We start from the raw sequence: 18239 nt of genomic DNA on the forward strand, positions 1-18239 counted from the left end.
ATGATCCCGCCCAAATGTCAATACTGCTGAGGTGAAGAAGCCGTGGTCTACATTTAAATTGAGACGGAGAAATGAAACACGATGTGTCCGTCAGTATGTCTGTCAACACCAACCCAGTGTCTTCCTTTATGAAGAAGCTGACCATAACTCCAAACAACCACCTTCGGTCTCGGATGCTGTTGGGAATTTGACTTTCAAATTATTTCACAAGTATGAATTATGACACCATTTAACCTACTCTAAAAAGAGAAGTATATTTTAAAAAGAAGAAATGAAAATCTGACAAGCAAAGCCCTTCTTGTCTCTACAATGGAGCAGAGGCTGGATCACTGCTCCTCTCCATGGTACTTTCAGACGAGAAGCTCAGATGAGAAGCTCCTTGGAGAGTCTTTGGGAGAAAGAAAACCTACCAGGAAAACACAAAGGGAGTTAACCTTTTTCTCAAGAGGACTGTATTTGAAATGCAGATCTTAAGCCACATGGGTAGGCTGGGCACCCTCCTGGGAAGGCTCCCACCCTGAATCCAGACAGCGATGTCTGTATTGGGGAGCAAGTGATGAAAGGTGCTTCTTAGGAAGAGGTGGGTACCCCTGGGACATCAAGCATGAGGGGCTTCAGTACATGGCAGGCATGGGAGGCACTAAAGGGGTGAATACGAAACATGCTGCAGCAAATTGGATGTGCCCAAGTCCCCAGGCCCAAGAATGAGTGAGTTTGGGGGAGGATATGTGAGCAAAACCACTGAGTCTGAAAAAATAGGATCAGAGTTCCTGGGTATATATTATGAAGCTGAGGAAAACCCAACACAAGAGAGTTGACCCTTCTTTTTTTTTTTTTTCTTTTTCCTATTTAAACATGTGGTGAGAAAGCAAAAACGAGCTGCACTGAGTAAGTAGCAATCTGCCCAGCCATTCTTGAGGCTGGGGCAACAGACACAGATAAGGCCACCTGCAAAGTGATCAGGAAACAGTGTTTCTCTCCCAAGCATATGCAGTAGTTGCAAAGTGTCCTTAACAACCTTCTTCTTGGAGTGCTCCTACTTTCTCACTCCCTGACAAAGTATGTGATTTTAGACACAAACTACCAGAAACTTGGTTTTTTAAAAAATTATATCAGGAAGAATGAAACATTCCACTCTTGCCTAAAGGCACTAAGCCACTTGACCGAGAGAAGCAGTCTTCATTTCCAGCCCAAGTGCAGCGCCTCATGTAAGGGGTTTCTGGACACAGCACTACACATCTATCTTCACTTGGTAGCTGCCAAAGAAACCGGACCTGAGTCCACCTCACAGTCAAGACCTGATGCTGACCCCTTGCCACGCAGCCCTGCTTTGCCTTGAGCCTATCAAAACATAATTTCATTTACATTTCACTAAATTCCACCCCTTCTGAAAATCTGTAACGACTTTTTTTTTTTTTTAATTTTGCTTTTGCTTGGTGTAACATCCACACGTCCCCTGGTGTGCAGTCTCCCTGGTCACAATGAGCCAATAAACCTGAATTCGTCAGACTACAGCCTTGTCCCTGATGGTCTTGAGGCAGAATAGGGTCTGGAGGTAGGGAACCTAAGGCCGATTCACGCTGACTTCCTAGAACTAAATCAAAAGGAAAATCCCAACTTTCCACACCTAAGTAACAAAAGGACCAGAGGCTACTCCCTTTGCAAATCCCCCTCCTTTTCTGTGGGGCAGATGGAAAATTGAAAGTGTCTCTGATTAGTTGTTTTCTGCAACCAATCAGATGTTTGCATAGAAGTGTAACTTTGTAACTTCACTTCAGCCTCTGATTGGTTGCTTTCCACAACCAATCAGACTGACTGTGGGCCACCATTTTATTTACATAGGGTGTGTACCAAGTAACCAATGGGAAACCTCTAGAGGGTATTTAAACCCCAGAAAATTCTGTAATGCGGCTGTTGAGCCCCTGTGCTGCTGCCCGCTCTGACCCTGTGGAGGGTACTTTCATCTTCAATAAACTCTGCTTTTGTTGCTTCACTCTTTCCTTGCTTTGTTTGTGCGTTTTGTCCAATTCTTTGTTCAAGACGCCAAGAACCTGGACACCCTCCACTGGTAACAGTCTTAGGCCGATTGGGAGAGCAGTGGCTGGTAAGAAGAGAGGGTCTGGCAAGCCCCAAGGAACACCAGCAAGCCAAGGAACACCAGCAACCACTGCTAACCACTCAGACTCCAGAACATGCTCAAGTGTCTTACAGGAACAAATGTGTTTTTTGTTTTGTTTTGTTTTGTTTTGTTTTTTTCCCCCAGCAGAGAGCTCTGTAAGCTGGTGTTCTGAACATGCTTTTGAAGGATGTTCCTTACCATTGTATTTCAAGTTTCATTATATGTGGTTTCCATATACAACTTTAAAAGCTAAATCTACTTGCTTCTGTAGAGATGCATTATGTGCTGTTTTCATATAGCGAATGGAACTGTTTTCCAAGCATAAAATTTCGTAAGCAAGTGTTTCAAACATGTTTTTGGGAGATGTTTCTAGCGTTGCATCTCATCGTGCGTGAGGGCTTTATATATACATGTTTTAGAGCTAAATCTAAGCATACTTTTTAAGAGATACATTATGTGCCGTTTTCCTACAGTGAATGGAACTGTTTTCCATGCAGAGGGCTCTTAAAGTAGGTGTTTAGAACATACTTTCGAAAGATGTTTCTTACCATTGTGTTTAAGGTCTCATTGTGAGGGGCTTACATATACAGGTATATGTACACTTGGCAAAGGGGACCAATGGCTAATAGCTTTTTAATTTTTATATATATTTTTGAGATAAGGTCTCACTCTGTCACCCACACTGGAGTGCAGTGGCATGGTCATGGCTCACCACAGCCTTGACCTCCTGGGCTCAAGTGATCCTCCTGCCTCAGCCTCCCAAGGACCTGGGACCACAGGCATGTGCCACCATGCGCAACTAATTTTTTCTATTTTTTGTAGAGACGGGGTCTCACTGTGTTGTCCAGGCTGGCCTCAAGCTCCTGGACTGAAGAGATCTTCCCGCCTCGGCCCCCACGAAGTGCTAGGATTTATAGGCATGAGCCACCATGCATGGTGCTAATAGCTTTTAAAAAACTGTGCAATCTACAGCCTGATAAATCATAAATCATTTATACTTCTCCATTTGCTCAACCACCACTTTTTATGTGCCCACTGAATCCATGGCCCTTTTCTAGGCTGCATGGTGGGGATATCAAGCAGAAGATACAGCCTCAACCTAGAGGGACCAATGATCTAATGATAGCAACAAGGTTCCATTTGTTGCCATCACAGATGACAACTCTTAAGAAGCAAGTCAGTGAACAAAGGGATTGCAAAGGTGGTATGAGTGTCCAGTTAGGAAGTGAGATGAGGTTCAGCAGGGAAAACAGCCTTTGTCCTGCAGTCATAATTTATGCAGAAGCCTGATCTGCCCTTGTACAAATTCTGTCAAGGATTTTTTCCCCCAACCCACCTGTTCAACTGGTCTTCTGAATCTGTAAGACTAAACTATTTGTTCAGAAAAACATTCAATAGCCCTTTCTTTGGGCTATTTTCCTATCCCACAGAGGCCACAAATCTGTATCAATTATAATAAGAAAGAGGGAAACTCCAGATGTGGTGAGCTGGAGGAACCTCAGGGCATTTCATTATGAATATTTAGACAGTTTTCCTCTTGTTATGAAAATTATGCCAATCTGTTCCCCAGCATGAGTTTCTGATGAATTTCAATATCATAAAAGCTTTTTTTTTGAGAGGGTGGGGATGATAATGTTAATTGTTTAACTAAATACTGATCAGCTGAGTTTCACGTTCACTCAGAAAATACCAACTCATGAACATTTTTAAAATCATCACAACTCTTAACCCTGATGTGAGCTAGTATTTTAGCACGCTAAGGAGACAGACATCTACGCAGGAAGGAGCTGCCCTCTTCTGCACTGCTGGGCAATTTTTGTTATAGGTTTGTCTTCTGGCCAGAAGGAAGAGAGAAGGAGGTTGCTCAGATCCCAAGCTCAGGGTCATTTCTAATATGTAGTTGTTCAGTTACTCTGTGGCCTGTTACCTAAACATAGGTGTCATATCAAAATCCCGAAGCAAGGAAATGGTCCAAATGAAAGGGGCTTTTTAGGGGGCTTCTAAGGGGTCTGGGGTGGCACTAAATGGAAATCATGGAAGAACAATTACCCCAGAATTTGCTCTTGACAACCGGAGACAGTGTGTGTGAGCTGAAACTGAAGAATTTTTTTTTTTTTTTTTGAGACAGGGTCTCATTTTGCCACCCTGCTGGAGTGCAGTGGTATGACCTTGGCTCAATCACTGCAGCTTCAACCTCCCGGGCTCAAGTAATCCTCCCATCTCAGCCTTCCAAGAAGCTGGTCTCAAACTCCTGGGCTCAAGTGATCCACTTGCCTCACTCAGCCTCCTAAAGTGCTAGGACTACAGCTGTGAACCACTGTGCCCAGCCCAACTGTAGAAATTCTTATCCTGGTGTCTAAGAAAAATGTCTGTCAATAAACATCCCTCAAGCCTTCGCTGACAGTAATAATTCCCTTTCTTGACCTGCTACCATTTACAGGCATATTAACATCTATACCCAAAGACATCTTTCTCATATTCCTACTGAATTGTTCACATCTTCCTTTTGGCTCTTCCATCAGCTGCTTAATTTTTTTGAATGCAGAAACCTTCCCCTCTGAGTTGTAAAGCTTTTAGAGCTGAATGAGAGGATGAAGATGCTGGGATAAACCCTGGGGTTTATCTCTAGTATAACCCTCTGACTTCACAGACAATGCAGATGATGAAGAGGAAGGCCAAAGGAATAAAATTATTTGCTCAAGTTCACATGGCTAGCTAATAACAGAGCTGGTCCTAGAATATGGGCTTCCTGTAAACTCACTCTTCTGAGTAACCCATCCCCCACCACGCTGTTCCTATAGGGCCAGGTATGTGGATGTAGTTAATAGACGCTTTTAGGACTGAACAAGGCTTTGGCTGGAGCCAGGATTCTCCCACATGCTTAGGAGAGCTGAGCATTTGGAACTGTGTTCATTTTCAAGCCCAGGAAGCCCCTCTTGGACCCCAGAATTACTCTAAAACCATACTGTCCGCAGAGAGTAGGCAGACAGTTACCAGAGGCTGGGAAGGGTAGTTGGGGGCTGGGGGGTAGGGGGGATGGTTAATGAGTACAAAAAATAGTAAGAATGAATAAGACCTACTATTTGATAGCACAAGAGAGTGACTATGGCCAATAATAACTTAATTGTACGTTTTAAAATAAAGAGTGTAACTGGATTGTTTGTAACTCAATGGATAAATGCTTGAGGGGATAGATACCCCATTCTCCATGATGTGCTTATTTCACATTGCATGTCTGTATCAAAACATCTCATGTACCCCATAAATATATACACTTACTATGTACCCACAACATTGTTTTAAAAAGAAAATATTTTAAAAAATTAAACTACACTTTCCAATATGGTTGCCACTAGGCACACATGACTATTGAGTACTTGAAATGTAGCTACTCCAAATTGAGGTATACTATGCCTATGAAATACATATGGGATTGTGAAGACTTCACATGAAGAGAGCAATGAAAGTACCTCATTTAATAATTTTATGTAGATAACATGGAGATAATATTTGGATATATTGAGCTACATAAAAATACATTAAAATTAAGTCCAATTGTTTTTCCTTTTTTTTTTTAAACATGGCTACTAGAAAATTTAGAATTACATATGTGGCTCACACATGATATTTCTATTGGCTAGCACTGTTCTAAAACACAGTTAACCCCTCCCATTCATTAGCCTAATCCTTCCAAAAAGACTCGAGCCTCCTGCCTGCAGACATGCAGTGGTATCTAGAGATATTCAAGCAGGGATGTGTTGAAGATGCCAGTGGGAAGTCAAGGGTAAGTAAAATTGGTCAAGTGGTTAGGCCTCTCTGACCTGAGGGCTCGTGAATCCCTAAAGCGCTTAATTTGCCACTCTCTAAAATCTTTCAGCCACCTTAACTGTGCAAAATGCTTTCATTATATATGGATAAACCCTAGCTCTTCATACGAGTGAGATACATATAGCAGGAGAGAACCACGTTCTGTAATAAGGGGAAAGAAAAAAACAAAAACAAAAACAGGAGTTCTGAATCTAACCTGTGCCCACCCTAATGGTGGGGAATTGAATGAAATACAGTTGTGTGCATTTTTCTGATGCATTTGCAAAAGCTATCAAGGTGATATAGGGATTTCTAAAAAACATTTCTGTTATTGGGAAATCCTTAAATGCTTTTAAATGTGAAACAGATAACTAAGGAAACTCACTCTTTGTCCTGCTGTCCATTTCTGTTTTTGACGAGTCTGGAGTTGCTGTAGTTGCAGGTAACTTCTTCCCAATGGTCTGAGGGGAAAAACAGATGATTTTACTTATCAAGATGATTGTCTCCATTAAGCAAAGGAATAAGATCCAGATCATAATGACAAAATGCTCGAAATCGGTTTAAAAAGCCACATTCTTTGGTTTATGCCCTGCTCTGTATACTGGCTGCCACCCTTTAATAGGTTTCATCCTCAATGACAAACAAGGGAGAAAAATAGGTAAAAAGGGCTTTATCCCTGTAGGCACTTAGTAGCGTTTATTCTCTTTCTTCCTTTATATTCTTATAAAAGGTTGACTACTTTTAGCAAAGAAAACAGGCATAGTTCCCCTCATTTTATGAGAAGCTGACTCAGTCTATGGAGGTACAATAGCTGGCCCAACGGACATGCTCAAAAGTCACTGCAGGCTGGAAAAATAGGAGGGAAGAAATCAAAAGGAAGGGATACAGGAATGGAGGCCCCAGGAGGGCAGGATGGGCAGGCAGGTGGATGGGCAGGCAGAAGTCAGGATGTCTGGGACAGTGTACCCTATTGCATCTCTGTCTAGCCATCTAGAATTCTACCTGCCTCCCAGAGAAAGGGGAGATACTCTCATGTCCTCTAGACAGATCTACCTGCCTGCCACAAAGGCAAAAACAAGTCCACCAAGCAGCTCTTTTCCCGATAGTCTTTTAAGCCTCCAAGGGCTTAGAAAAAATCCAGGGCCTCAGACCCTAAGCGTCCACTGACTAGTTCAAAAAAAGAAAGATTATGAGTTTGTTTTGAGTTCATTTCCTTTCCTTCATTTGCGGCTAATTCTATTAACATTATTTATGAACTGTCCATAGAGAAGACTGGATCTTATCTCTGCCTAAAGATGTTCCTGAAAACGCAGGCAACTCAGCAGCTCAAAGATAGAAAGAAATATACAGACCCAATGGTTCCCAAGGCGAGGTCTGTTCCCACTCTTACCCTTTGCTACCACACGTGTGTGATCATGATTAATGCCTGAGGGAAAATGTCTATTGATACCAGGGCAACAGCTGTCACAACCACGTAGCTGGGGAAATCAACCTCCCCCGCAACAATGAAGGGTTTTGCCAGTGAGAATTCCAGCCACTGGGAAAATCAAACATCTCTGGCCCTTGAACACATGAAGAGGAATGAACTGCATAATTCAAAAACTGGCATGGTAGAATTTTTCTTCAAAAAAAAAACTGATTCACCACAGTTTTTAATTTGAAAAAGTTATTCGTGCTTCAAACGTTGAACCTAACATTAAATATGAATAAATCACAGAAAAGAGGATAAGATAAATCAAATCCTCAGCCCTTCATGAATTTTTAAAAACATTTGTGACAGAAAGCCTTTACATCTTACACGGTGACATTTTTATTTAGTGCCACAGGGCCTTCTGTATTGGATAAAAAATGGAAACCAAAATAATATGCCACCTCTAAACTGCCACTAAGTACTCAAACTAATAACATTTGATGATTCCAGGGGAACATCAGGGATGAAAAAAGCTTGATGTTATTCTGGCATCAGGTCAAATTTGATGAAAAACTGTTCTTAGAATTATTTTGAAAAATCAGGTACCGATAGTAAAAATAGCAGCTCTCAAAGCATTCATTTCATTCACATTCCTGTTCACACTTCTAGCAGCATCCCTGCCAATATATTTGTTTTTCCCTTTCTGGGGCTGGAATAAAGCATCACCATTGTTAACACATTAGGAAGAGGAAAACAAAAACAACCAGTGCTTCTGGTATCACTGAACAAAGAATGCAGGAAAGGCAATAGTAAACACTGTCCCTACTCCTGACTTTGCCTCCCTGAAAAAAAAAAAGGACACATGTAACGGTTTGGGCATTAAACCAGATGCCTTCCTTTAGAGAGACCTTCAACAGGTTGCACATTTTTACAACTTCCCCTTCTTTAGTAACAAAAGAACGTATTGCCCATTATCTTTGATATCCTGGCTTACCAAAACTTCCAAGCTACTGGACATCAAGCAAGGCCACCAGTTCAACGCACTTACTTTGCTACAGAAGGACACAAAAAAGTAAAGCTCACTGTGGTTTGTTTCCTTCCTATTTCAGAAAACACAGCACAATGGCCTCTGCATGGATCCCAGTGACAGGGGTGATGGTGAAGCTGGTATTATCCTCATCTTCTGGGAAGTGCTGGCCTTAAATCTTCCCTTCTCCTTCATGGGCCACAGTTAAAAGTCTAGAATATGGCAAAGTTTCTCCCCATCTCAGCCTGCTCCTGCCAGTGCTCTGGAGATGGGAATTGGCCTAGTGTTTCTCTTGTCTCTAGGACCCAGACCTAGAGAAGTGTGGTCCCTGCACCAGCAGCACCTGAGAACTTGTTAGTAAAGCAAATTCCCAGGCCCCACCCCAGGCTTTCTCAATCAGAAACTCTGGGGATGGTTCCCAGCAGTCTCTAGGAACACACCCTCCGTGGGATTCTGATGCATGCTCACATTTGAGAACCACTGACCTAGATGTGGGAGTCCATTAGTATTAATCAAATGCCTTTTCTTGGATTAAAAACTTAGGGGCCTATTCTCATACCTAGATAAATTATAAAACATCTTTTTAACTCTTCTCCCTGTCTTCTGTCTCTCCTTTCCCACCAAACGCATCTACCTTCTCTATTCTCACTGGCCTAAGAACTTGTCATTGCTACTAAATGACTCAGTTCAGAGAGGAACTTGAGTACAGTAGACCAGACAATGTGACAACATTGCTGAGGAAACATGGGGGAGGATAGTTGGCCACTGAAGGGATGGGTAGGTGGAAGGAAGGAGGAGGACAGAAGGAAAGAGAAAGAGGGAAGGAAAGAAGGAAAAGGAGGGAAGGAAGGAGAAGGAGAGAAGGAAGGAAAAGGAAGGAAGGGGAGAAGAAAAGAGAAGGAGGGAAGGAAGGAAGGAAGGAGGGAAGGAGGGAGGGAAGGAGGGAAGGAGGGAAGGAAGGAAGGAGGGAAGGAGGGCAGGAGGGAGGAGGGAAGGAGGGAAGGAAGAAAGTTAGAAAGATGAAGGAAGGAAGGAAAGAAGGAGGGAAGGAAGGAAGGAGGGAAGGAGGGAGGGAAGGAGGGAGAGAAGGAGGGAGGGAAGGAAGGAAGAAAGGTGGCTTTGAACGAAAACTGGAAGGCTGTATCTAGCCTCTCTGGGCTCAGACTGCCCAGAAGGCTAAGCAGGCAGACTCTCATGACTGTATGAGCCTTCATAGAGGCCCAAACCCTGTTTCTCCTTCTCAGTGTTACCCTTTACTGGCATTTTAGGTGAGGTGTTTCTTCATTGTAGAAGACTGGCTCACACATTAAAGGACATTTAGCAACCCTTGCCACTACCCACTCAAAGTCTATAGTGCCCCCCAGTCATTGCACGTACCCTGAACACCACACACCTTTCCAAACATCCCTAGTTGAGAACCTCTAGCCCCTGCCCTTCCCTATACACAAAAGCAAAGAAAAAGGGTGGTGAATTATTGCTTTCCCATCAGCCTTCCAGCTCCCTCTACCTCTGAAAACATCTTTGGTCAATTGGGCTTAAAATGAATAGAATCCCAAATTTCAAAGGGCATGCCTCATGAACGCAATGTCTAGCTCCAGTACACAGATATCTCATGGATAACCGAAGGTCAGCTACACTGCAGGGCTAAGTGGACAGAACAATCAGGAATCACATCCATACATCTCTCCTCCACCTAGAAGGCAACAAAGAGGGATGTTAGGCTTGCAGTGGCTGGGGAAGAGGATACAGAATCTCCCCTTTGGCTTCCTCCACAGTGTTCTTGCTCCCCTGAGTGCCTTAAGGAAGGTGGCTTATCCACGACAAACACCAGCCATGCACTAAGGGGCTGTGTTGACAAACTCAGGACACAGCCCATTCACCTCCCAAGGGATCTGGAAACGGACTCATTTTGCCATATGACTTTAAAGAACAGACTCTCAGGTTCTTCTCCCTAACTTGGCCCATTATTTCCTCTTCCTTCTGTTAGGCAGCTGAAGACTTCCCAGTACATACACCCACATTAGTCAGATCTGCTTGGTCTGGGAAAGGATGTGCATACGGTTGGATGGATAGAGCTGTATCTGTATTGCTATGGATCTACTTCTACACATGGTAATTACCAGGCTGCTGTCAACTTTTGTCTTTCTTGCCACATACCTATCTCCATTTAAAACCTGACTTTTAAAAATCAATAATTCAGAAAGTTCATTCCTTTGAACACTTAATGACGTAACTACCTCTCCCATTTGCTCTCTTGCCAAAAGCACTAAATAAACGTTTCAGGATTTTCGTGTACAGTGGGAGTATCACATGTACTCCTAGCGCTACAAGATCCAGTGGTACAGCATCAAGACAGATAACCACCATATGATTTCAGTTAGTGGAGCAACTAATTTTTTGTCTTTTCTCTGCCAAAATGAAGAAACTAATGCTTACAGGAAAGGCAATCGCTGGATTGGAGTCCAGGGGAATCTAGTTCCCAAATGACTAATGTATCTGTTTCTTTGTGACTGCAGAACGTGAGACCAAGATCCTGCTCAAATCAAGAGTGTAAAATTCCTTCTCCTACTTTATTCCAATTCACATGCAAACTCCAAGCTTCCAATTATAGGACAATGCTAAGGAGAAGAAAATCTCTGAAAATCTCCTCTCCAAGAATACCACATACAACTCTCGTATCACAAAGGCAGCCAGGTTGAATGGGTAGTGGGAGGAGAGAGAGAGAGCTCCCTGCATTCTAGCAGCTGATGAAGCTCCCCTGTCCAGAGGCCTGGCTTTCTGGCAGCTATTATAAGAAGAAGATGGTGGTCTGAGAAGCTATCCATAGATAGTACTCAAATACTCACCTTATTAGTCCTTTCTCACGCTGCTAGTAAAGTTATACCTGAGACTGGGTAATTAATAAAGGATAGAGGTTTAATTGACTCACAGTTCAGCATGGCTGGGGAGGCCTCAGCAAACTTACAATCATGGCAGAAAGGGAAGCAAATATGTCCTTCTTCACATGACCGCAGGAAGGAGAAGAATGAGTGACGTGGGGAAAAGCCCCTAATAAAACCATCAGATCTCGTGAGAACTCACTCACTATCACGAGAACAGCATGGGGGGACCGCCCCCATAATCTAATCACCTCCCACAAGGTCCCTCCCCCAACACATGGGGATTATAATTCAGATTACAATTCAAGATGAGATTTGGGTGGGGACACAGAGCCAGACCATATCACTCACACAAAGTCAAACACAAGAGATCACTTTTCAAACAGCTGGTAAGACACAAGATAAAGATGACTCTTTGATGGCATTCCTTTTACAACACTGGTATCTGACAGTATTCCTTCCCTTTCTGTTCAGTACAGATTTATTAAGTGCCCATTCGGTGTGAGGCAAGAAAGTGGGGAAAAAAGGCAGGGGGATGGTGAACATCAAAGCAAACACTGAAACTGCAGTTGTGGGATTGGTTCTCCAGAATGGTGTGCTGAGGGGTGCCCAACCATTCCACACAGTTATCCTGAATCCTGCTCATATATGGGATACAGAGAGCTACAGGACACAGTGACAGGAGGAGGGTCAAAACAGTTATCTATATATGACCATATCTGTAACTTTTCAGTTTTTGTTTACCATAATTCAGAAAGATCCCTAAACTGCTATTAAAACTCACTGTAAACTTTTTATATTTATTTTTACATGTCCCCTTCATGAACACCTATGACAGATGGCATTATGAAAAGTCTTCTTGGCTCTCAGTGAGGAGTGGTAGGCGCAGAGCAGAAGCCCTGTGAGCCAGCTCAAGTCACAGCCAGAAAAGAACTAGCACAAAGGAGTGTCCTTACAATGGGGTGCCTTGTGTGCTTCCCCAGAAGCTTTTCTGCTCCCTAAGAAATTTACATTAGAAACTGTCATCTCATCTACATTTGGTGGACCCAGCTTAAACTATTTGATATCAATAGAAGATACACTAGAGTAAAATACAACTCAAAATTCTAAAAATAAAGTGTATGGTCTAGTAAAAGAAAAAAAAAACTACACTTGCAGTTCCATTCCAGGGCCAGGGTTTACCTTTGTAACACCTCACATACTGTTATGCCAATTCTAACTTCTCCAAAGGGGTGTGCTTCCCAGTCTATTTTTAAACTTGGTTATAAGGAAAAATAAAATTTAAAAAGTAATTTTCTGATTATGAAATTGGGCTTAAGACTTAGAGCTATTCATATGATGTTTATTTCCTTGGTTGCCTCAAAAAGTTAGAGAATTCAAATATATTAAACCTCTTTGCCCACAGTTAAAGACCTTGTCAGATTCATAGCTGCTGTAGAAGCAGTTGTCAAGTATATCACACTTGCTGGGGGCATTGGCTCACACCTGTAATCCCAACACTTTGGGAAGCTGAGGTGAGAGGATCACTTGAGCCAGGAAGTTCGAGACCAGCATGGGCAACATGCAAGACCTCATCCTATAGTCAGTCAGTCAGTCAATCAATCAATCTATCAACTATGTCACAGTTAGCAGTTTAACTACCTTTCCTGCCCTTTTCCTTCAGAAATAGTGCCCACCTCGAGAGTAAACCTAAATGCTCATTATTCTCTTATCCTTACAAAATGAGAGGTCCGTGAAGTATTTGTTGAGTGGAGCAGGGAGTAGTGGGATACCATTCACTCACCCTTTGCCCTAGCTAGCATTAGCACCTACCACAACAGGGAGAAAGAGAGGAGATGTCCTCCTTGACAAACCAGACAGCCTCTATGCCTCTTAGATTAGAGCCCTACTGTTTCAATCACTGCCATGTACCAGCTCTTTCCAAACTGGTTACTGGTGACAGCACATTTGTCTGGGATGTCTTCCTGGGCCTCGGTTGCCCTTGCCTTGCTTCCTCTTGTCCACCCCACCTCAACCCCCAACACACATCACCTGTCCTCCTATTAATTATTGGTTGCTACAGAGAAGAATCTAATCTCAGCTATGTTTCTGGTGAACATCTCTCTGCCTGACTTCCAAATACTCCTCATATTAGCCTGCTCTCTCACATTCTCTCAAGTTCCGTATCTATTATGATCAAAAGACTCCCACTTTGATGGGTGATTATCACCCAGGTATGCGTACACACACACACACGCCCCATTCTCTTGTTCTGAAATCATTTTCCAAAGTGTACCCTCCCTCCCCAACACAATCTCCAAAACACTTAACCCCATAATCTGATAAATTTGGCAAAGACTTGGTCTAATCAATTCATCATAGCATATTAAAGGCTATGAAAAGTCCTTCAGTTACTGTTTAACTTTATCCTTAACTTTATCTCAGTATATTCTAAACTTATCTGACTACAGAATTCCTACTTCTTGTGACACCCATGAACACATCACAAGAATGAGTAGTCTATGGAATAGTTGAGTGAACATCATCACCTTCTCTTCCTAAATTCTCTTGCCTATCCTGTCTCCTAGGCTCATGACTTGAAATTCACCTCTTATTGCGCCTTCTCATATCCAACCCATCACCAAGGCTGTGCTTTCAGATTTATCTCCTTCCTCTTTGATGCCAGTCTAGAGCCTTGTTACCATCATGGGGACTATTTCAATAATTTTCTTTTTTGTTGTTGTTTTTATTTTTGAGACAGGGTCTTGCTCTGATTCAGGCTGGAGTGCAGCGGCACAATCACTGCTCACTATAGTAGCCTTGGACTCTTGGACTCAAGTGATCCTCCCACCTCAGCCTCCCAAGTGGCTGGGACCACAGGTGTGTACCACCATGCCTGGCTAATTTTATTTTTCAGTAGAGACAAAGTCACTATGTTGCCCAGGCTGGTCTCAAATTCCTGGGCTCAAGCGATCCTCCTGCCTTGGCCTCCCAAAGTGCCGGGATTACAGGCATGAGCCACCGCACTAGCCTTTTCAATAATTTTATAGACAAAGATCCTATCCCCAGATTCCATCTTCTTCATTTGATCTCCCACAAGACTCAATTTTTAATCATTTTCTGCCATCATCTCTTACACACCCCTACACCAATGCACTCAGAATATATAATGCTTATTGGCCAGGCACGGTGGCTTACACCTGTAATCCCAGCACTTTGGGAGGCCGAGGCAGGCGGATCACGAGGTCAGGAGGTCGAGACTGGCCTGACCAACATGGTGAAATCCCGTCTCTACTAAAAATACAAAAATTAGCTGGGCGTGGTGGTGTGCACCTGTAATCCGAGCTACTCGGGAGGCTGAGGCAGGAGAATCACTTCAACCCAGAGGCGGAGGTTGCAGTGAGCCGAGATCGCGCCACTGCACTCCAGCCTGGGTGACAGAGTAAGACACACACACATATATATATACACATATATATACACATATATATACATATATATGCACATATATATACACATATATATATACATATATATGTCTACACACACACACACACACACACACACACACACTGCTTCTTAATAGCTGTTCATATAAATTCCCAAAGTTCAGAAGAAACTCCAAGGTTTACTTCTGATTGCTGCTGCAACCTGCCATGTCTCCTAACAGCTATCTTTCTCTTCAACTCTCAAGACTAATGGGAAACTTTCTCTGAATACAAAACACCTGGTCCCATCTTAGATTCTTCAATATTTGTTTGTCTTTTAGGGTTTACTCTTTCAATCTGTCCCATAAAAACTTTAGTATCTATCATTCTACTGAACATATACAGATGAAGTCTCTTTTATATTTGTATATTAGACATACACACACAGAGGGACATGTGTGTATGTGCGTATACCAGTAGAATTTGAGCCAAATTCTATCATTTATCATGTAGTTTAACTTCTGCCAAAATCTGATCATTTGCTTCATTTGCTTGCTTTTTGAACACCTCTAGAGACCATGTTCTAAAAAAACTGGAAAGAACCATACGACAGTAACAGGAGGGGTGAGACTGTCTCTTCGTTGAAGCAAAATGACTTTCTAAGACTTAGTAGGGCCTTCTCATGATGGGGAAATGCAGTGTCGAAGATGGGATCAAAACCTACTTATGTGCTAAATGAAGTGGAGAAGGTACAGTCAGACAATATTAAAATCATGGAAGGCAGCCCTCTAAATGTCTGACAGCATATGAAAATACTGTTTATATTTTACCCCCACTGTTCCCAAGAGAGGAGCCTGCATGCTATTTTGTTGTAGGATCATCTTACTCACAGAGGATGAACGAGCCAGAGTAAATTTCCATTTCATATACCACATTGGCAAAACATAATTCGCCATCATGCTTTAAAAAGTTTAAAATGCTATTTTCTGTTGTTATGACAGATAAAAGGAAATCACAAACATTCCTCCTACTAGAGGATTAGTTTTTTATCTTTTGATTAACAATGTCTTCCTTTTAGATATATTTTGAAAGTTTAAGATGGTGGGTAAGGGAGAGAGAAAGATGATATGGCTGGAATGAGTATCACGGGGCCAGTTGGGGTTTTATTTGTCCAGTGCTTTATCGCGAAACATGCTGTACACATGTGGACTAAATCTTAATTTTCCCATAAAATAGCTGTATGAATTCAACTAGCATACAAAGATCTTTTCAGATCCAAAATATTTTACGTATTCAATCATGACATAATCCAGGCCTTTACCTGGAGATGGCACCTCCTCCCCCAATATATTTGAATCCCATCTCACCTTTAAGAGTCAACTAAGGTCCAGTTGGCTAAAAGTAGCAGCTTTCAGGAATGTGTGGGACACACAGACTGACATGTATCCCACACTTGCTCATGACATTTCTATGTGTAAGAGATACCTGAGGTCAAAGCCATATTTTCTTCAGTTTTTCTTTATACCTCTAAAATGAAGGTTGGATTCAATCACCTTAATTCATTCATTCCTCATTCATTCATTCATTCATTCATTCAGCATTCTTTTCTAGAACTACCATGAGCCTGAATCTAAGCCAGATGCTGTATCTACAAAGGTGAGATGGGTAGAGTTCTAGATCTTTAAAGGGTTCAAAATTTGGCAGCAGAAGCACTATTCACAATAGCAAAGTCATGGAATCAACCTAAGTGCTTATCAACAGTGGATTGGATAAAGAAAGGAGGTACATATAGATCATGAAATACTACACAGCTATAAAAAAGAATGAAATCATGTCCTCTGCAGCAACATGGATGCAGCTGGAGGCCATGATCCTAAGCAAATTAACACGGAAACAGAAAACCAAATACTACATGTTCTTATTTATTAGAGGGAGCTAAATAGTGGGTGCAGATGGACATAAAAATGGAAACAACAGACACTTGGGACTCCAAAAGTGGGGAGGAAGGGAGGGGGGCAAGGATTGAAAAACTATCTATTGGGTACTATGTTCACTATTTGGGCGATGGGTTCGATAGAAGCCCAAACTCCAGCATTATGCAATATACACATGTAACAAACCTGCACATGTATCCCCTGACCCTAAAATTAAAAAGAGAATATAGCAGCGGAGACAGAATCATTAACAGAGCATCACAATACAAAGGGATAAGCACTACGATAAAGGCACCTACAAAACAAGAAAACAAAGAGCTATTAACAAACGTTCATGGGAAAATATGCCTCACAGCAATGATGCAGCTTGCATTAAACTATAAAGGATGGGTAAAATTTTGCCAAGTGGAGACTGGTGGAAAGGGTATTCTAGCTGAAGAAAAGCAAGAGGCAAGGCAGGTATGTGTGCAGGGAATGGGGACTTCCCAGCCCAGGATCGAGGGTGGCAGGGATTCGCAGTGGGAGTTGAAGAGAGGTGACTGGAGATCTGCTTGGGCTCAAAAGGCCAGCAAGGTAAGTTAGGGCCAATGTTACAGTTTTTGCTTTGTCTTAAAGGCAACCAGTAGTGACGAAAAATAAGTAGAGGCATGGCCCAATCAAATTTGTGAATTTAAGACAGATGATCTGGTGGTACTGGGAGGAATGAAGAAGAAAAGGAAGGACATGCAAAAGCCAAGAAGGCAATGGGGAGGTTGACACAATAATCCACCTAAGGAAGTAAAATTAAAGATGAAATTAAGGTTTGAGAGATACTTAGACTGCCTATCTAAAGGCAGTTCATAGCTTACAGTCACTACAGGGATACATCAGTGATTGTGAATTGGTTTGACAATGATGGAAAAATTTCCAATTCTGTTATGCCCTTAAGTCAACATATATGCATGCTACATAGTTACTGGGTGTCAATCAACTGCAAACAACAATAATAAGTTCAGACTCCGATTTAGAGAGTCAGAGAGACAGATATGGTGGCTCAGGGATGCATCGTGGAGAATATACCCTAATGGGAAGCATCATAGTGCAGGTGTCTCTCAGTGCTCTGATGCTAGTGTCGAAACGTTTAGTGGAAAAACAATGAGCCTGTAATCATTTTGAACAGTTAGCTTCCTGTTAAAACACCAATCAATCTACCATTTGAAAACTAAAACATTTTAAAAAACATAGACATGTGAGAAACTCCTGACACATATGAAAAAACATCTTTCTAATCTGACAAATTTAAAGTAAACAGTTTAGTCAAATGTCTCCAAAAATGTCTTGAGCTGAAGACAAAAATGGGAAATTTCTTTCTCCAGCAGAAATTTCCAGAGCTTTTCTGTCTTTCAGAGTAGAGAAGGGAAACAAAATAGTTTCCATCAGAAAAGAGGCAAATGCTTGCAACAGTGTTTTGCTGTTTTGTTTTCAACCAAAAAACTGCTACTTAAAAGGCTTATTATGCCTGTAATCCCAGCACTTTGGGAGGCCGAGGCAGGAGGATTGCTTAAGCTCAGGAGTTGGAGGCCAGCCTGGGCAACACAGTAAGACCTTGTCTCTACTAAAAAATTCCAAAAAATTTAGCTGGATGTGGTGGTGCACACCTGTAGTCTCAGCTACTT

The 18239-nt window shown here is 42.1% G+C and overlaps 1 protein-coding gene across 1 annotated transcript in view; it reads right to left on the bottom strand.

The window, feature by feature from the left end:
- Nucleotides 1-18239, bottom strand: part of SH3KBP1 (SH3 domain containing kinase binding protein 1) — a 311149-nt gene that overhangs the window by 106983 nt on the left and 185927 nt on the right. The window contains exon 8 of the mRNA XM_058441837.1: nucleotides 6312-6387. Within this exon, the coding sequence (XP_058297820.1) occupies nucleotides 6312-6387 (76 nt within the window). The remainder of the gene's footprint in view (nucleotides 1-6311; nucleotides 6388-18239) is intronic.

The sequence above is a fragment of the Hylobates moloch genome, unplaced genomic scaffold (genome assembly GCF_009828535.3).
Source record: "Hylobates moloch isolate HMO894 unplaced genomic scaffold, HMol_V3 SCAFFOLD_7, whole genome shotgun sequence".
Classification (NCBI taxonomy): Eukaryota; Metazoa; Chordata; class Mammalia; order Primates; family Hylobatidae; genus Hylobates; species Hylobates moloch.